Source organism: Musca domestica, unplaced genomic scaffold (genome assembly GCF_030504385.1).
Source record: "Musca domestica strain aabys unplaced genomic scaffold, Musca_domestica.polishedcontigs.V.1.1 33, whole genome shotgun sequence".
In the NCBI taxonomy this organism is placed as follows: domain Eukaryota; kingdom Metazoa; phylum Arthropoda; class Insecta; order Diptera; family Muscidae; genus Musca; species Musca domestica.
Window position 1 is genome coordinate 2,901,012 of NW_026712312.1, and position 20,659 is coordinate 2,921,670.

At 36.6% G+C, this 20,659-nt stretch overlaps 3 protein-coding genes across 3 annotated transcripts in view; 1 reads left to right on the forward strand and 2 right to left on the reverse strand.

Moving 5' to 3' along the window:
* Positions 1 to 20,659, reverse strand: part of LOC105262173 (M-phase inducer phosphatase) — a 532,660-nt gene that overhangs the window by 306,304 nt on the left and 205,697 nt on the right. The gene's annotated exons all lie outside the window — the stretch shown is intronic.
* Positions 10,513 to 11,286, forward strand: LOC101892918 (seminase-like). Its single transcript, XM_005187410.4, has one exon. The coding sequence runs from the start codon at positions 10,529 to 10,531 to the stop codon at positions 11,264 to 11,266; it is 738 nt and encodes a 245-aa protein (XP_005187467.2). The 5' UTR covers positions 10,513 to 10,528; the 3' UTR covers positions 11,267 to 11,286.
* LOC101893094 (trypsin alpha-3-like) lies at positions 15,698 to 16,527 on the reverse strand. Its single transcript, XM_011295833.3, has one exon. The coding sequence runs from the start codon at positions 16,491 to 16,493 to the stop codon at positions 15,750 to 15,752; it is 744 nt and encodes a 247-aa protein (XP_011294135.2). The 5' UTR covers positions 16,494 to 16,527; the 3' UTR covers positions 15,698 to 15,749.

Genomic DNA, 20,659 nt, shown 5'->3' on the forward strand with positions numbered 1-20,659 from the left:
GATCGACTCCAAATGTGCTGAAACAGATTTGGTCCAAAGAGACCTAGAGTCTAAAATCGTTATTTCGATTAGGCACGGTTTGGCCATATTAAATCATATATACCCTCTCTGGCCACATGGCTGAGGGTATAAAAAACACAGATTTGTCAATTTTTAGTACGAATTTCAAAACCCAAACCTTATAACACTGCAATGCACTTGTAGTTGTGTTCATGCAAAATTTTGAGATTCGAATAATAGCTGTTTCTTCTCGCCGTTGATTAATTAATCTAGTTTCCTCAAAACTCCTGATTAAATTTTATTTTCAGAACCCATCTCCGAATTGAATAACATATTCAAATAAGATGTAAATTTGAATATGTTATTCAATTCGGAGATGCTGCATGAACTACTGAACTCTGTGGCCTGCTGCTTTGAACTATTGGATGCTGGAGATTAAGGACCTTTTTAGGTGATGCCACAATAACAACGGCAACAATCGAAAAATGGTGCATAAATCTACTTTGCAACACTTTAAATCGCTGCAGAATCCTTGATTACCGAAAGAAGGGGTTAAGGCCAAGAGCATAAGAAAATAGCTGATCCTTAGGAAAAAAATGAAAGAAAAAAATTAAAAATAACATAAACACTTTATTCAAAAACGTAACTATTTAAGATATGCATTCTTTAGCTGTGTGTGTATGTGTGAGGAAGATCATAAAATGTTTATGTTTCTGCTTAACGACTGAAACAGATTAAGCATTTTTACTGAACCATAGAGAGCGACGAGAGAACTGAACGAAAAACAAAAGAACTTCGATAGAAGAAAATTAAACTGCAACACATAAAATTTATGTAATTTTCTTTTAATCATTTGGGAGGGGGTTTGTTCTATAAATATCTTCTTTGTTATGTCTCAAGAAAACAAAAAAAAAGAGATAATAAAATGCCGTTTTTATCCTTAAAGTATTCACGCGCATTTCAAATGAGGTGCCTGGCTAGTGGTAGTCGTTGCTCCCTTCCAAATGTTTATGCAACAGTTTAGCTTTTTGTGTGGAAAATTTATGTCCATTTTTCGTGCATTTTCTATCGGAAAAAGTAATTAAGGTTAGAGAAGCGCGTTACTTTGTAGGCCACTATTTTGTGGAGGAATAATCACACCCCATACACAAAAAGGGGTGTTTTGTTGAAGGGAATTTACTACTTTTTGCTTCGTTTGCGGAGTATTAAAATATTACCATTGTTTTTCCAAGAATTTTCACCATTTACATTTGAAAGAAGTTCATATCGTTTTTTTTTTCTCTTTTTTTCGGAAGAAAATCTAGTGTTGTAAGTACAAGAATAAACACCTATTTGAATTTAAGTACTTGAAACAGGACATAAATTAAAATGTTCAAAGCAAGGAACAAAGGAAAAGGGCATTTAAACAATAAAAACCCATTAGAATAGGAAATTACGTTTCAGATCTAACACCACTCCAGGAAAATTTACGAAATTAAACGGAAAAATCAGTCCCAGTTCAAATCAATACTAGGTCTTTAATCTCAGTCTCAGATTGTTGGACCCAGTCTCCGACGATTTTGCCGATAGCGTTATACTTGCAATCAATGAACCTGCAAATCCCTTAAAACGGTCATACAATCATTTAAATCATTGAGGGAGGGACATATGTGAACACTGTTATGGCTTTGCATGAAGTTTGTATTTTTTTTTTAATTTATCCTTACGATGGGAACTTTTGGCTGTCGATGTAGGGGTGTCCGTCTGTCTGCCTGGTTAACTCTCGAAGGGAGTATCCGATTTGGTCCAAACTTGGTACATCATGATATTATTGTTAAATTTATATTGAGTTCGCAGATGGGCAATATCGGTCCACTCCTTCTACTATCTTCCCCACGAAACGTCGACATTCAAAAAATAGATATAAACTGAAATTTTTCAACAAAACTTCCGAAAACTACCACTTAAATAAAAACCATTATATGGGGACTGTATGATATGCTAAGATTTTACATATATTCATAGCAGAGAATATATGCAAAATTTTAGCCTTATATCTCAATTCGTTCGAAAGATAGCGTGATTACAACAGAGAGACGGACAGACAGACAGATGGACATCGCTAGATCGTCTTAGAATTTGACGCTGATCCAGGGTCTATTATGAATATTTCGAGGAGTTACAAACGGAATGACAAAGCTAATATACCCTCCATAGAATGGTGGGGGGATATACTAAAATGAGAAAAAAAATGCCAAAAGAGAATCTGTTGTGAAGACACACAAAGGATCACAATTTCCATAAATTGCAAAACATGTCGGTGATTCTATACAACTTGCTATATCTATATATTTCTCTTAGCCAGATAATACGGGGTGAGTTAAAAAACAGCAACAAAGTCAAAGGCCATAGTTTTTACATTTTTTTTTAATTTTATTGAATGAAAGCAAAAAATGTCGGGAATAGCATCAAATATTAGAATAAGTTTAGATTTGGTCACCTTTGGCGCGAATTATGGCCTTCAAACGTCCAATGAAACCCACACACGCTGCCCGTATTTTTGTCCATTCCCAGCGAAGCGATTGCTGAGGTGATTGACACTTTGAAAATGTTTAGCGCCAACCTTGCGTTCTAAAATACTCCAGACAAAATAATCCAACGGATTTGTATCCGGAGATTTCGGTGGCCATTGTGTGCTGGAAATGAAGCGAGGAACCTTATTTTGTAACCATTCTTGGGCGGTGCGTGCTGAATGCGATAGTGCTGAGTCCTGCTGAAATGTCCAAGGTCTGCGGCCAAAATGTTTGCGTGCCCAAGGCATTAATACACCCTCCATAACATTTTCGCGATAATATTCGCATTTATTCTGATGCCACGGTCGATTAATACGAGTGGAGAGCGACCATCGGCTGTTATGGCGGCCCACACCATCACCATGGCCAGCGCTTCAGTTCTGGTGGCCAACCGAAGGTGCACATTTTCAGCTGACCTCTTTGGCAAGTGAACACGATCATTTTGTTTGTTTACAAACTGCTGGACAACGAATGTTCTCGTTTTCTCATCAGAGAAAACCAAATTCAGCAGTTCACCACTTTTGGCTAAGCGAAGCAACTCTTTAGCTCTTTTAAGTTTATTTTCTTTCTGTTGCGGTGTAAGTTCTTGCACTTTTTTGGAATTTCAATGGCTCTACACCGAGTGCACTTTTCAATATTTGCCGAATGGAATATTGCGATATGTTCAGCTCACGAGCCATTTTTTGGCCACTGCAACGCGGGTTTCGATCGAGTCACTTCTTTACTTTTCGAACCATCTCTGCTGATGTTTCTGCATTTCTTGACGTGGGGCTACGCTACCAGTATCACGGTAACTAGTGATGATACGAGACACAATAGATTTATTCACATTTAAATGCTGGATTGCTCTAACAATAGCCACTAGTGGTTTTCCAGGCAAATATAAAGAAATCACACTAGCACGCTTGAACTCCATCTCGAAGAAATTTTTTTCTGGAAAATTCTCACCAAAAATTTTTGTACGCTTGTAAACAATAGCCACTGGAATAATCTTAACAGCTGTCGGACGAGTGGCTTAGAAATGACAGCAGTATGAAGTTGGTTGCAGTTTTTCCATCTCAATTGGTAATTGTGACCCTTTGTGGGTCAGAAGGGGCTGGCAGATATAAATCATCTTCACCACAGATCTTGTGTTAGCAAAACTATTTGGATGCATGAAATTTGAAGAAGGTTGGAAGATTATTTCCCTTTTTTAAGCGTTTCGTTTTTTCTATCTTGGACCCTACGTGCGGGCGATACCAGAAGAAATGGTCTGATCTCTACCATCTTTATAACAGATCTTGTGTCGATGGAAATATTGGTCTGAAATGGAGTCGGATGTTAATTTCGCGTTTTATGAGCTTCACGGACATGCAAAATGTTGACCTTTGTGGGGGAAGTACCAAGAAGGAGAAGTACCATCTTCACAGCAGATCTTGTGTTAGTAGAAATAATGGGATGCGTGGAATATGAGGAGAACCGGATGCTTATTTCGAATGTTATAATCGTTTTGGTTATTCAAAAATTTTACCATTTGTGGGGGAGATACCAGAAGAAATGGTCCGATCTCCGACATCTTTATAACAGATCTTGTGTTGATAGAAATACTGAGATGTGCCAAATTTGAATGGAATCGGATGTTACTTTCGAGTTTTATGAACTTCATGGATATTCAAAATTTTGACCCATTGTGGGGGAAGTACCAGAAGGAATGGACTAATAAATTCCATCTTCACACTCGGCCTTGGATTAATAAAAATATTGCGATGGTTGAAGACAATCGGACTGTAACACATATATAAGTTATAAATACTCAAAATTTTGACCCTTTTTGGGTCATTTGTCCATTTTTGCACCTGATATAGCACTGATGCAAATATTTGGATTTGCAAAGTTGGAGCAAAATCGGACTATCCTTTTTTGGTCTGTGCAGTAAAATATTTCTTTTGACAATTTTGACCTTTTGTGTGGGAGTTAGCAGAAGGAGTGGACCGATATTGCCAATCTCCGAACTCAGTCAAAGTCTGACAATAATATTACGATGTACCAAGTTTGGACCAAATCGGATGCTCCCTTCGAGAGTTATTGTACGTACCAGCAAGCCAGACGGACGGGCAACCTTAGATAGGCTCCAATTGTCCTAAGACGGATTTGGTCCAAATTAGATACTCCCTTAGAGAGTTATTATGCGTACAAACCAGTCAGACGGACGGGCATCGCTAGATCGACTCCAAATGTCCTGAAACGGATTTGGTCCAAAGAGACCTAGGGTCTAAAACCTTTATTTCGATGAGGCACGTTTTGGCCAAATCAAATGATATATACCCTCTCTAGCCATATGGCTGAGTGTACCACAAACATAACTGGGTCATTACCACGAGACAAGAATTTCTTTAATATTGTGTCGAACATGTTTTCTAGTGACACTTTTCGCAAGGAAATCTTAAAGATTTGATACAAGTGTTGAGCCGACAAGGAGACCTCTCAAATTTCCTTTGAAATCAGCAGTGTTCCTTAGCTGGCATTCCCGCTCAAATGAAGCCTTTGTGAAAATAATTTGCAAATATCGTTACAACTCTCTGTTGGTGGTAATAATGTCATACAAATCTACAGAGAGTAGTAGCTGCTACATTATCACGTACGATGACGACAGTAGAGAGCGAGTTGCGTTCAGAACAGAGGACACACAACAATGAATGTATGGATTTGTATAACCTGCCATTTTCATTGAACAAAACACGTTTGCCTGTGATTTTTGCCGCCCTCACTGTTATTGCCGAATTCCATTCGAAGGTAGAGAGAGGGAAAGAGGGAAACGCGCCCAACTTGTTTATCCAATCGCACAATAGAGTACTTAGGAATTTTGCGGAAGTCCTTTTTGAAGACATTGTTCCGCCCCGAAAACAATGACATCGTCGGCGGCAAGATTCCTTCATTCATTGATAACTTGTTAAACTATTACAGGTTTGCACTTGAAATCTCAATTTCAATTAAGGAGAATTTCTGGCGAAAAATATCACCATGCGGAGGAAACTCACACAAATATTGCGCACACAGGCACGCACGTATGTGTAGAAGCAAGGAAAGGAGCCAAAAATCTGTGGTGCTCTCCGCTACCCACCATAAATGGTTCGGCTGGCTGATAAGGACAATGTTGCAGACAAGCGGCATGGAAGACCACCTAGTAAATGTCTACGGTTACATTATTAGGAATTTTGTGACCTAATCTTAGGTCTTCGTTCTCTCTCTCCCCAGCACCCTCAAAAATAGAGAGAGATTATCGTCTTGTTTTAAACGACTTATAAGAGTATAAGTTCCTTTCAGTCCTTGCCTAAATATGGACTAATGAATGCCAGGGGATTTATTCCCATAACGGTCGTTGTCCTCGTTTTTGGGCATTGGTATTTTGCGTAATATGATGCTAAGGATCTTCGTATTCTATGGAACAAAAGAATATGAATTCCTCATGTGTTTTGCAAATATCTCTCACATACACACACTTCAAGGACTCATCAAACAATAACCCAATAATAGCAACAATTTTGGTTCATTGTAGGATAATCACACACACACACCGAACAAGGACCTGTTTACGTTTACGGCCCATTCATAAATTGTTTCGCCGACCAGTTTCACCAGAACAGGGGGCTCCACAAATGAAAAAGAATGAATCAATGAGAGTCCTTTACGTCCTTTTGTTTGGTGTGTTATAAAATTGTTAAACAACAAAAGGTAGATTTTGTTTTATTACAACTTAAGATCTGCTTTTTTTGTTTTCTTTTTTTTTTCGCCAAAACAAACCCAAGAAAAAGAAAACCTCAAGTGTTTACTTCCACAGGCTCAAATGCAGGATATTATTTGGCGGTCTTCGTTGGATAGTAGTTCCGAAATTTATTTCTTCACACGTTTTTTTGTCGACAAATTCGTTGAATTCGTTGATCGGCAATCTTTAAAGGCTTCATCACTGGCACGGAGGTTTTGGCGCCCCCATGACAATGCTTTCAATTTGCCCTGTAATTCCAGCGAAATTTGCCATAGAATTTTGAGGAATTTTTCCGTTGTCGACAATGAAATCACTGGGGAGAAATAAATAAAAAAAAACGTGAGAAAAATTATGAAATTTTTAGCAACGGGAAAATAAAGCCGGATAAATGAAATTTTCTCGGAAAATTGCTCGAAAAATTTATTTTTTTAAATTGATTTGAGGTTTTCCTTGGTAATACCGGGCAGGGGAGACTGAACAGCATTACATGCAATTGAAATAATTTGCAATCTGATCTGAACTTTAAAGTTTCTATTAGCTACATAAATTCAGAAGATTTTATACGACTACTGTTGGTGCGAAACTTATCAGACACTATTTTAATCTTTAAAACTACGTGTCTAGAGCTTAGTTACAGTGTTGAACCTTTGTGGGGGAGGTCCCAGAAGGAGTTAACGGACATATCGCATATTTACATTGAATCTGTGGTTTGAGGCACAATGCTCTCTTTGTGGGAGAAGAAAGGAGGAAGTGGTCTGATCCATCCCATCTTCACACCAGATCTTGTGTTGATAAAAGTATTGGAATGTACCCTGGAAAAAATGGGATACTGATTTTACTTTTTAATAGATCTAGAAGAATTATAATTATTCAAAATTTAGACCTTTTGTGGGAGAGGTACTTGGACCCATAATGTCCATTTTCGAACCTGACCTGACACGGACAAAAATGTTAGGTTTTACAAAATTTGCACAAAATCGAAAGATTCTTTCAATCTTTATGAGGTAAAAATAGTCTTTGAACATTTTGATATTCTGTTTGGGAGGTATAAGAAGGACCGATATTACCCATCTCTGAACTCGATCTAAGTTTGACAATAATTTTATGATGAACCAAGTAGGGATCATATCGGATATCGGATCATATCATATTCTCGTGCGCACCAGCCTGCCAGACAGATGGACGGACAAACAAACCTAGATCGAAACCCAAATGTCCTGAAACGGATTTGGTCTAAAGATAGCTAGGCTCTAAAACCAAAGGGAAGGAAGGGACGAAGGGGCACGTTTTGGTCGTATCAAATGATATATGCCTCTGTAGCCATATGCCTGTTATAGTTGGACCCTCCAAAATGGTTAAGGAATGTATTTACAACGTATGTCGCATGGATTGGAATTTTAGAAGGCCACTTGAAGAAGAGCGGACCTCAAGCTATTTGAAGACCATTTGGTGGTAATTTTGGCTGAGAATTCAGTCCATAGACTATATAATGGCAAAGAGAGTATGCTACAATGTGATGTAATACCTTTTACGGTTCCAGATATATTCTCTTCTGGGTATATTCCATCGGCTACGCGAATTAATTTTTTTTAAATTTTAACAGTTGTTGTAAGTTGCCGGTCTTCGGTCGGGGCTTAGCACTTTCTGTAAACCGGCTAACGCGAATCAAAGTTTTCTAAATTTGACACTTTTTGAAAGTAACCGGTCATATCTCTGGCCCCAGAAAAGTTTTTAGCAGAAATTGTAGCATTTTGGAAAGGTAAGAGTGCCAGCTACAATTTTGCTGAGCCAAATAATAGGCCCTTTTTCGACTGGGGATTTTATAAAAAATCCTTGTCTTTTATAAAAAATCGATAATTTTAATATAACTTCCGATTCGCTTTTAATAACCCCATCATGTGACCACTTGTTGGATAGGTATTTTCATAAATATGTAGATACAGGTCTAGCCCGAATCTTGAACTCGGACATTCGGTTAAAAAATATGGGGTCCTGGGTCCGCCCTCCCCCCCAAAAAAAAAAAAATTTCCGGAATCAGGTTAAAAATACTTACCACTGGAAAAAATTAAAAAAAATGAAGAGTCGGACTCGGACTTTCGCGTCAAAAAATTGGGGTCCTGGGTCAGTCCCAAAAAAAAAAAAAAACATTTTTCCGGAATCAGGGTAAAAATACTTACCACTGGAAAAAAAATTTAAGAGTTTTTACTAAACTAGAGTTAAGCCAAACTTTTTTACGTTTTGAGGAGACAGCAGTTGTAGGATTGGAGAGAAGGCTAAAGTTCTGGCCCCCTCCAATTTGGAAAATTTTGTTTTTTTGCCTGTTTGGGCCTGATATTACGTCCGTTGGGCCACTGGGCCCCTAACCGATTTGCTACACTCTCGCAATGAGGGTGTAGCCACATATGCTGCAGCAGTATTATTCCGTATGAGCGAAGATAAACCACAAGATTACAAGAAACGTCTATCCATAGAGCTAACCGATTCACTATTGCGTGAGGACAACAATATATGGGGCAATGCAGACTTGGGCTTGGGTCCAGATTTACAGGTAGTAGTATTTCGACGCAAAATGAAAAATATCAAGACATTTACTTGGAGCTGGTGTATTTAGTAACAGCCTTGGTACCTTCACTGACGGCGTGCTTAGCCAATTCACCGGGCAACAATAGACGGACGGCGGTCTGGATTTCCCGACTGGTGATGGTCGAGCGCTTGTTTTAGTGGGCCAAACGAGAGGCTTCGGCGGCAATACGTTCGAAGATATCGTTGACGAAACTGTTCATGATGCTCATGGCCTTGGAGGAGATACCGGTGTCGGGATGGACTTGCTTCAACACTTTGTAAATGTAGGTAGCGTAACTCTCCTTACGCTTGGTACGTCTCTTCGACTTATCGCCCTAGGTAATGTTCTTTTGGGCTTTGCCGGCCTTCTTTGCTGCTTTACCACTGGTTTTAGGAGGCATTTTCACTCATTATTTTTTTTGAATCACACGTAATATTACGTCCGTTGCAGGAAGACAATCTAGGTGTAGAATAAAAATAAATAGTATTCCGCAAAAAAGTATTCCATAAGAATGAGAACAGCTAGAGATATTCTTTATGATGAAAGGTCTTACATATGCTCTCTACAGACAATCCTACTTCTGGCGATTTTTCTTGGAAAGAAGACCTTTTACTGGTCGTCTGTAAAAAATAAGCTATTCAATAGGTCATCAATATAAGTATGATTTTCCTTTAAAGATTTAGTTAATTTCCAAGATCTCTTAGAAGTTTTCTAGTAATTGGAGACCTTCTGATACTTTGTTTTACAAATATATGTTAATGAAATAAAAACATTTTTCTAAGTGAAGCTATTTCATATGTACTCCCTAAGATGAATACTTCTATGGAGGTCGAAGGATGTTTTTAGATGTGTTCAATGGCTAAAATTTCTGCTAAAGGATTTCTAAAGACCGAAGATCTTCTAAGTTTATTTCATAGGTAACCTATCGAAAGACTTCACAAGATACTTTTATTGGAAGATTACCTTCAAGAAGTCTCCTACAGAAAATTACCTTTTAGAGGGTTTCTGCAGAAACGTGACATTCAGGAAGGGTTCTTCAGAAAAAAAATACTTTTTAGAAGTCATGTCTAAAAATTATTTTTAGAGCTCTTCTTTAACAAAAAACCTTTAAGACGTTCTCTATGGAGTAAACACAAATTATAGATATAAAAACTGTCAAAACAGCCTATATAGGTAGAACAAACCATAAATGCAGATGACTTACTGTCGATCTTCCATTGGGTGAGGACTAGCAATAGGTTTAGTGCAGTTAGACCTAAGAACAGACTGTTTTCTTTGATTGGAAGCCCCTTATTTGAGTTATGAGCATAGAGGGCCGCATATACGTTTTCTTCAAATAGGAAACTATTGTTACGACTTTTATCGATAGAGGCTCGTTAGAGAGTGTTTCAATTTTTATTTTTAATATACATATAAATTGTTTAATAATCGCAAAATTCTTCATGACGGATACCCACTATAGCTCAAACATAACTCCACATATTTGTAAGCTTTTGAAATGTTTGCTCAATCCCAACATTTAATAACAACTTTTATAATTCCCAATTTCAAAGAATCGCCAAATATTTATTCAAATGTTTGGAATTTTGGAATATTCGCAGCAAAATACACTCCAGATGGTAACTTATATAAGCTCATCGATATCTCCGCACATAAAGACATCTGCAGAAAATGTTGCGTACTCTATTGCTTTGCTGTTGGGCAGCCCTTGCTTTAGCCCAAGATTCGCGGATCATCAATGGCGACATCATCGACATTGCTCATGCACCCTACATCATGCAGCTGAGAACCCCCAGGGATATAACGGTGTGTGGTGGCACTTTGATAGCGCCACGCTATGTTGTAACTGCCGCTCATTGTATGGACAAAATGAAACCGGAAGATTTCCTAGTGGTGGGTGGTGCCAGTACCGTCGATGAGCCGGGAGTGAAGCGCAAAGTTGTCAAGGGATTCATACATCCCGGCTATCGCATGCTGAACAAAGATCGTGATGTAGCTGTACTCAAATTGGATGGAGATATGGTGGGAAAGAATATTCGCACAATACCCCTCTGTTCGGAGGCTTTGCAGCCGGGCAATATGATACAAGTTTCCGGTTGGGGTCGCACCCAGGAGAATGGTTATTCATCGGATGAGTTGCGTACCATTTTTATGCCCATCATTGAGAAGCAGGAGTGCTTGAAGAAGTACAAGAAGGTATCGGTGAAAATCAGCGACTCTGTTGTCTGTGCCTACGATGGCGGTAATAAGGATTCGTGTCGTGGTGACTCGGGTGGTCCTGGTGTCTATGGTGGTGAATTGTGTGCTGTGGTTTCATGGGGCATGGGTTGCGGCCGTGTTGAATATCCTGGTCTCTACACCAGCATTGATGTTGTGCGTGATTTTATCGAGGAGAGTATGAGGGAGTAGCTTGTGAAATTTTCGGAAATAAAGAAGATTGATTTGAAAACTTGGAAATTGTTTCAATTTTTGAAAAATAAGTAAATTTTTGAAAAATAAGTAAATTTAGTAGAAGTTGGAGAACTTACTTCATTTCCGCATAAAATGAAACCAAAGCTCAGTACGTAAGAGGTCTTTGTAAAGGACATGTATTATTGGAAAGGTTGTTTAAGGCCATCTCTAAAGGCATTCCAGAGATGAAAGCCCATCCAAGTACCTTCTATAGATTGAAACTTATTCCACAGACCTTCTGCATACAGAAAATCCTCTAAATATCCTATATAAATATAACCTTTTAGGGTATTTTTTGATCGAAGGACTTCCGAAGGTCTTCTACAAATGAATGTAGGCTTTTAGAAATAGTGGTGGTTATTAATTTAAATTAGGACTCCTAAGATAGAAAGAAGCACTTCGAAGGCTATTTATATATGTGAGCCCTACCAATGGCCTTCTGCCGATATAATATTCTTACATTTTAGACAGCTCTTCTAAAGGACTCCCAGAACAAGAAGGACTACTCCTTTAAAGGGCCCCAATAGAAAACCTTCGTTATTTTAAACAAAACAGCTCCTAAACTTCCTCAATAGTGGGAATGCGCAGGAAAGGAGGGGAGACTGATGTCCTGGCTCCCTACGAATTGGAAAACTTAGTTTTTTGCCATTTGGGCCTCTTTAGTTGGGTTTTTCGAACCAACTTCTTCTAAAGGCCTTCTATAGATGATAACCCTTTTACGCATCGTTTATGGATGAAAGAGATTGGAAGGACCTTATTTCGATAGAGAACTTCGTTAGTTTTAATAGAAGGTCTCCTTAATCTCCTCAATATGGAGAAGACACGGGAGCGGGAACCAACTTCTTCTAAAGGCCTTCTATAGATAATAAGCCTTTTACGCACCGTTTATGGATGAAAGAGATTCGAACGACCTTATTTCGATAGAGAACTTCGTTACTTTTAACAGAAGATCTCCTTGATCTCCTCAATATGGAGAAGACACGGGAGCGGGAAGGAGGCTAAATTTCTGGCCCCTCCGAATTGGAAAAACTTAGTTTTTTTGCCAGTTGGACCTCACGAACTGGTTTCGAAAGGCCTTTCTACAATCGTTGCTGGAAAACCTGTGTTTTGTATAAAAAGAAGTTTTCTGTAGGAAGGGGATTTTCTAGAGGTATTCTTTTAAAAATAACCTTAGATATGTCCACTACATACAAGTATAATTCTTTTTTTTTTTGGGAATAAGATCTTCTAGTGGTCTTCTATAAAACTCCCTTTTAGAGTTTATCAATAGAAATAACAATTAAAGATCTTTGGAAACCTTGGAACGGACATCTTTCGATAGAAACCCTTGGAAGAATCTTCCATAGCTAAAAACCATTCACGCATTTTCTATGGATGGCATCAATTTCGAATGGTCTTCTTCTCTTTTTCTCTTCTAGATTCCCTTTAAAGGGCATTTTATAGATTAAAGTCTATTCGAACCGACTTCTACAAAGAGACTTTTATAGAATAACCATTTTAAGATGAAAGACCACGGAACGGCCATTTTTCGATACTTGAAACAGAAAATCTCTCAGACTTTCTTAATAGGCAGAGTACGCAGAAGGGAGGGGAGGCTGAAGTCATTTCCGAATTTGAGAACTTAGATTTTTTTCCAGTTGGGACTAACGATGTTGAAAGACATTTCACAATTTCTGCTTGGGGACCTTCTAGGTGTTTGGTGAAGAACGAAGTGTTCTGTAGGAAGGAGATCTTCTAGAGGTATTCTTTAAACAACGACTTTAGGTATGTCCTCTACAAACTTTTAGGGGTTTTTCATGTAAATGAGACCTTCTAGTGGTGGTTTATAAAAAAATGCTCTTCTAGAGGCCATCAATAGATACAGAAAGGATATTTTTTATAGAAATAGGAAGGATATTTAATGCATGGAGGCTCTTCGAAACCCTTTGAAGGACCTACTGTATATAGAAACTCGTTCATATACTTTCTTCTTATGGCATCCCTTCCAAAGGGTCTGATATAGAAAGAATCGATTAAAAATGTATTTTATAGATAGAAGTCCTTTAAAGGTCTTTTGATGAATATAACGTCCTTTAACTGTATTATGTGGTTAAAAAAAAATTCCATGGGGCTTCTGCAGACAAAATCTCTCAGAAGGGCCCCTTCTGGATGACAGCCGTTTGGAAGAGAAAGGTCTTCCATTAGTTTAAGCACTTTTAAAGGAACCTTCTACAGATCTAAAGAGACCTATTATGAATTGAAACCTCTATAAAGGTCTTCAATAAACAAAATTCTTCAAAAGGTGCATTCGAAGGACTTCTAGGAATGACAATCGTTTGGAAGAGACTTATATAGATTAAAGTCCATCGAAAATGATTCTATAGATAGAAGCCCTTTGGAAGAACATTCTACAGATAAACAACCCTTAAAATGGCCTTTTTGGTTGAAAGCCTTTCAAAGAGCCATATTCGGAATACGAACCCTTCGAGGACCATTTTATAAATAAAAAACATTTTATTTCGAAAAGCTTTTTGTAGACAGAAGAGCATTGAATGTCTTTCGAAGGACATTCTAATGATAGAAGATCTTCAAGGGCATTATCTGGGACCCTTCAGAAATAAAATATTTCTTAGGGCTTCAAGCTTTTTTCGTCGATTGCATCGCTTCCATGCGCATCCGATAGATTTGAACCCTTCGAAATACTTCCTAGGCTTATCAAAAATCTTCTGTAGATATGTATTTGGAAGGTACCAAACATTCCTAGGGCCCATCCTCTCACGAAACTTTTCCGGGGCCTTCAAAAGTAATACCTTAGATAGGAACACTTCTAATAGTCTTCTTTTGATAGGATCCTTTAGAAAGACCTTCCATAGATAGCAGGTCATTGAAATTACTTCTATATTTTTAAAAACCATCTGTTTATAGAATTGAATTTTTAATAAGACGTTCCTCCAAAGACCTTCTACAGATACAATAAGTTCAGATAGTCAATTTTGTCCATCAACTTTTCAAAAAATTGAAACCCTTCGAAGTACCTTCCACACAGGTGAGAGCCATCGAAAGGCCTTTGTAGGTAAAAACTTTTTCTGGCATAAAACCTTCGTTTTCTAGGGAACTTCTAAGATCCTTTTTAATATAGGAAACCTAAAGGTCTTCTATAGTTAGTATCCCCTTGAATGTCATTTGAAGTCCTACATTGTTGGGTTTTTTTCTCTTCTATTTTATAAAATAGTTTTTCAAGGACCAAAGGACTAACAAACGTGGATTTTTTTCCAGGGCCAACAGACAGACTTAGATTTTTAAAGATTATTTTTCAAGGACCAAATGACTAACAAATGTGGTTTTTTCAATGACCAAAGGACTAACAAATGTGGACTTTTAAAGAATATTTTTTGAAGGAACAAAGGACTAACAAATGTGGACTTTTAAAGAATATTTTTTGAAGGAACAAAGGACTAACAAACGTGGATTTTTAAAGAATATTTTTTGAAGGACCAAAGGACTAACAAACGTGGATTTTTAAAGAATATTTTTTGAAGGACCAAAGGACTAACAAACGTGGATTTTTAAAGAATATTTTTTGAAGGACCAAAGGACTAACAAACGTGGATTTTTAAAGAATATTTTTTGAAGGACCAAAGGACTAACAAACGTGGATTTTTAAAGAACATTTTTTGAAGGACCAAAGGACTAACAAACGTGGACTTTTAAAGAATATTTTTTGAAGGACCAAAGGACTAACAAACGTGGACTTTTAAAGAATATTTTTTAAAGGACCAAAGGACTAACAAACGTGGACTTTTAAATAATATTTTTTGAAGGACCAAAGCATTAACAAATGTGGATTTTTAAACATTTTTTCTCAACTACCAAGGGCTTAACAAACGTGAATTTTTAAATAATATTTTTTCAAGGACCAAAGCATTAACAAACGTGGATTTTTAAAGAACATTATTTTCAAGGACCAAAGGACTAACAAACATTGACTTTTAAAGAATATTTTTTTACGGACCTTCTCTCGAAAAAATGTGGATTTTTAAAAAATATTTTTCAAAGACCAAAGGACCAAAAAATCTGGAATTTCAAGGCAAGTATTTCTCAAGGATCAGACTTGGATTGCTAATTACGATTTTAAGGCAGTATTTTTAAAGGACTAAAGAGGATTTTTATGTTAAATTTTTTTAAATACCCAACTTTCCTTTCTTTTAGACTTTCTTCGTAGAAATCCTTCTAAGTACCTTCTATGGATTGAAGCTCCTTAAAATATCCTATGCAGGGATAAACCTTTTTAAAGCCTTTCTCAAATCTTTACCACATCTTCAACAAGTGGGGTTTTATAATTCCTAATAGACCTACAGAAAGCCTCTTACGGGTGGTAAAAAAGTAATTCAACATAGATTTAACTAAAGTTTATTGTTACATTCCATTATTTATTTAAAACTTCTCCTTTCCTTTTCCGCTTCTAAGATTCCATAACCTGTTCAATGAACCACTTCACTTCATTGATATCAGTATAAATCCCCGGAGCCCGACGATGACCGCAACCAAAACTCCACGACACAATGCCACATAGTTCGCCACCAAATACTGCAGGTCCACCCGAATCGGAAGTACAAGCATCTTTATTCTCAATGTAGGCACACATCATGGATTTGGTAAGATTTTCTCCGAGACGCTTGTAGCGCAAAACACACTCCTCCCGAGGTAGCAGAGGTACACGTACTGTACGCAAATTCTTTGACAGATCTCCATTTTCGGTAACACGTCCCCAGCCGGAAATTTGTAAAAGATTGCCGGGTTCCAAAGGTTCACTACATAGGCCGATTGTTTTAACAACACCTCCCCTTAATTCTTCCGCCAATTTTAGAACTGCCACATCCATGTCCACAGTATCCACATCATATTCCGCAGGCATAAAGCCATCTTCCACACGACTCTGAACTCCCTCATCACCGAGAGATGTCGCACCAGCCACCACCCGAATATCGGTCAATTGATAACCCTCCAGGCAATGGGCTGCAGTCACCACATAACGAGGTGCAACTAATGCTCCCCCACAAAAGAAGCCATCTCTCTTGTGGTGTAACTGAACAACGTAGGGTGCCTTGTCAACGGTTATCTCTTCTCCGCCCAAAATGCGGGACTGGGCGGAAATTGTTGCCACAATGGAAAGCAACAAAATTGAACATATTTCCTGTGCCAACATTTTTCGAAAACTTGTTGCGTTCACAACTGAAATGTAAATTTTGCTATGTTGGGCTTTTTATTTGAATTGCAAGAATGAGGTAAACATTAGATTGGAACACTTGTGCAAACATAAGTTCGAAACGCTGTTATTTAGCTTCAGTATTTTGGGAGACAGATATTATAATAAAATTAGAGAAAACATTGTATTGAAGTTGTTTTTTAACAAGAGAATGGAAATTTTCTTTTTTTATTATTATGCAAATTGCATTTGTTTTCTTTGTTTTTGATAAAACTTGGGTGAATTCTAATCACGTTCTAAATGTCTTTACTGGAAAAGAAATTCTATATGCACCAAAATTTTATTGGGTCTTTGCAATAAAAATTCACGTTAGTCCTTTAAAAATGCTGCCTTAAAATCGGAATTAGAAATCCAAGTCTGATCCTTGAAAAAGTACTTGCCTTGAAATTGCAGATTTTTTGGTCCTTTGGACCTTGAAAAAATATTCTTTAAAAATCCACGTTTGTTAGTCCTTTGGTCCTTGAAAAAATATTCTTTAAAAATCCACGTTTGTTAGTCCTTTGGTCCTTGAAAAATATTCTTTAAAAATCCACGTTTGTTAGTCCTTTGGTCCTTGAAAAAATATTCTTTAAAAATCCACGTTTGTTAGTCCTTTGGTCCTTGAAAAAATATTCTTTAAAAATCCACGTTTGTTAGTCCTTTGGTCCTTGAAAAAATATTCTTTAAAAATCCACGTTTGTTAGTCCTTTGGTCCTTGAAAAAATATTCTTTAAAAATCCACGTTTGTTAGTCCTTTGGTCCTTGAAAAAATATTCATTAAAAATCCACGTTTGTTAGTCCTTTGGTCCTTGAAAAAATATTCTTTAAAAATCCAAGTTTGTTAGTCCTTTGGTCCTTGAAAAAATATTCTTTAAAAATCCACGTTTGTTAGTCCTTTGGTCCTTGAAAAAATATTCTTTAAAAATCCACGTTTGTTAGTCCTTTGGTCCTTGAAAAAATATTCATTAAAAATCCACGTTTGTTAGTCCTTTGGTCCTTGAAAAAATATTCTTTAAAAATCCCCGTTTGTTAGTCCTTTGGTCCTTGAAAAAATATTCTTTAAAAATCCACGTTTGTTAGTCCTTTGGTCCTTGAAAAAATATTCTTTAAAAATCCACGTTTGTAAGTCCTTTGGTCCTTGAAAAAATATTCTTTAAAAATCCACGTTTGTTAGTCCTTTGGTCCTTGAAAAATATTCTTTAAAAATCCACGTTTGTTAGTCCTTTGGTCCTTGAAAAAATATTCTTTAAAAATCCACGTTTGTTAGTCCTTTGGTTCTTGAAAAAATATTCTTTAAAAATCCACGTTTGTTAGTCCTTTGGTCCTTGAAAAATATTCTTTAAAAATCCACGTTTGTTAGTCCTTTGGTTCTTGAAAAAATATTCTTTAAAAATCCACGTTTGTTAGTCCTTTGGTCCTTGAAAAAATATTCCTTAAAAATCCACGTTTGTTAGTCCTTTGGTCCTTGAAAAAATATTCTTTATAAATCCACGTTTGTTAGTCCTTTGGTCCTTGAAAAAATATTCTTTAAAAATCCACGTTTGTTAGTCCTTTGGTCCTTGAAAAAATATTCTTTAAAAATCCACGTTTGTTAGTCCTTTGGTCCTTGAAAAAATATTCTTTAAAAATCCACGTTTGTTAGTCCTTTGGTCCTTGAAAAAATATTCTTTAAAAATCCACGTTTGTTAGTCCTTTGGTCCTTGAAAAAATATTCTTTAAAAATCCACGTTTGTTAGTCCTTTGGTCCTTCAAAAAATATTCTTTAAAAATCCACGTTTGTTAGTCCTTTGGTCATTCAAAAAATATTCTTTAAAAATCCACGTTTGTTAGTCCTTTGGTCCTTGAAAAAATATTCTTTAAAATCCACGTTTGTTAGTCCTTTGGTCCTTAAAAAAATATTCTTTAAAAATCCACGTTTGTTAGTCCTTTGGTTCTTAAAAAAAATATTCTTTAAAAATCCAAGTTTGTTAGTTCTTTGGTCCTTGAAAAAATATTCTTTAAAAATCCACGTTTGTTAGTCCTTTGGTCCTTGAAAAAATATTCTTTAAAAATCCATGTTTGCTTTGGTCCTTGAAAAACTATTCTTTAAAAATCTATGTTTGCTTTGGTCCTTGAAAAACTATTCTTTAAAAATCCATGTTTGCTTTGGTCCTTGAAAAACTATTCTTTAAAAATCTATGTTTGCTTTGGTCCTTGAAAAACTATTCTTTAAAAATCCACGTTTGTTAGTCCTTTGGTCCTTGAAAAAATATTCTTTAAAAATCCATGTTTGCTTTGGTCCTTGAAAAAATATTCTTTAAAAATCCATGTTTGCTTTGGTCCTTGAAAAACTATTCTTTAAAAATCCACGTTTGTTAGTCCTTTGGTCCTTGAAAAAATATTCTTTAAAAATCCACATTTGTTAGTCCTTTGGTCCTTGAAAAAATATTCTTTAAAAATCCACATTTGTTAGTCCTGTGGTCCTTGAAAAAAATATATTTTTTTTAAAATCCACGTTCGTTAATCCTTTGGTCCTTGAAAAAATATTCTTTAAAAAGCCACGTTTGTTAGTCCTGTGGTCCTTGAAAAAAATATTTTTTTTTTGAAATCCACGTTCGTTAATCCTTTGGTCCTTGAAAAAATATTCTTTAAAAAGCCACCTTTGTTAGTCCTTTGGTCCTTGAAAAAATATTATCTAAAAATCCACGTTTGTTAGTCCTTTGGTCCTTGAAAAAATATTATCTAAAAATCCACGTTTGTTAGTCCTTTGGTCCTTGAAAAAGTATTCTTTAAAAATCCACGTTTGTTAGTCCTTTGGTCCTTGAAAAACTATTCTTTAAAAATCCACGTTTTTTAGTCCTTTGGTCCTTGAAAAACTATTCTTTAAAAATCCACGTTTGTTAATGCTTTGGTCTTTGAAAAACTATTCTTTAAAAATCCACGTTTGTTAGTCCTTTGGTCCTTGAAAAAATATTCTTTAAAAATCCACGTTTGTTAATCCTTTGGTCTTTGAAAAAAAAAATATTCTTTAAAAATCCACGTTTGTTAATCCTTTGGTCCTTGAAAAAATATTCTTTAAAATCCAGGTTTGTTGGCCTTTGGTCCTTGAAAATAGTATTTAAAATTCAACATTGTTTCGAGTAAAGGTCCTTTTAACATTTTAATCAAAAATGAATTTTAATCAGAAATGAAGATCCTCAAAAATATTCTTTAAATATGCACGTTGTTTCGAGTGAAGGTCCTTGCAAAATTTAATTTAAATATCCATGATGTTTAAAGCGAATGTCCTTTTTTAAAAAAAATCCACGTTTGTTGGTATGGAGATTCTCGAAAAATATTCTTGGAAAACCGGTGGATGGCTTTCAATCAATGAGATTGGTCTTGAATCTATGGAAGGCCTGTAGAAGGTATGCAATCAATGGAAAACCTCTGGAAGGCTTTCAAGCTATGAAAAACCTGTAAAGGTCTTCTATCCTTGGAAGAAGTTTAGAAGGTCTTCTATCCATCGAAGACCCGTAGAAGGCCTTCTATCAATAGAGGACCTGTAAAAGGGATTATATCCTGAGAAGACCTGTAGAAGACCTTCCATCTATGGAAGACCTGTAGGTCTTCTATCTATGGAAGTCCTGGTAAAGGTCTTCTATCTACAGAAGACCTGTAGAAGGTCTTCTATCTATGCAAGACCTGTAAAAGTCTCTATCTCAGCAGACCTGTAAAAGTCTTGTATCTCAGGAGACTTGAAGAAGGTTCTCTATCCTTGGAAGACCTGTAGAAGGTCTTCTGTCTATGGAAGACCTGCAGAACGGTTCTATACTCGGAAGACCTGTAGATGGTCTTCTATCCTAGGAAAACCTGTAGAAGGTCTACTATCCTTGGAGGACCTGTAGGAGGTCTTCCATTCTTGGAAGACCTACAGAAGGTATTTTATCCTTGGAAGACTTGTAGAAGGTTTTGGAAGACCTGTAGAAAGTCTTCTACCTTGGAAAACTTTTAGATGGTCTTCTATCCTTGGAAGACCTGTAGAAGGTCTTCTATCCTTCGAGGACCTTTAGAAGGTTTTTCATAGATGGAAGACCAGCAGGAGGTTTTCTATCCGTCGAAGACCTTTAGAAAGTTTTTTATCTATAGAAGACCTGTAGATGGTCTTC

Excerpts from the sequence above, each read along its gene's own strand:
- LOC101892918 (XM_005187410.4), top strand. The coding sequence starts at position 10,529 with ATGTTGCGTACTCTATTGCTTTGCTGTTGGGCAGCCCTTGCTTTAGCC.
- LOC101893094 (XM_011295833.3), bottom strand. The coding sequence starts at position 16,493 with ATGTTGGCACAGGAAATATGTTCAATTTTGTTGCTTTCCATTGTGGCA.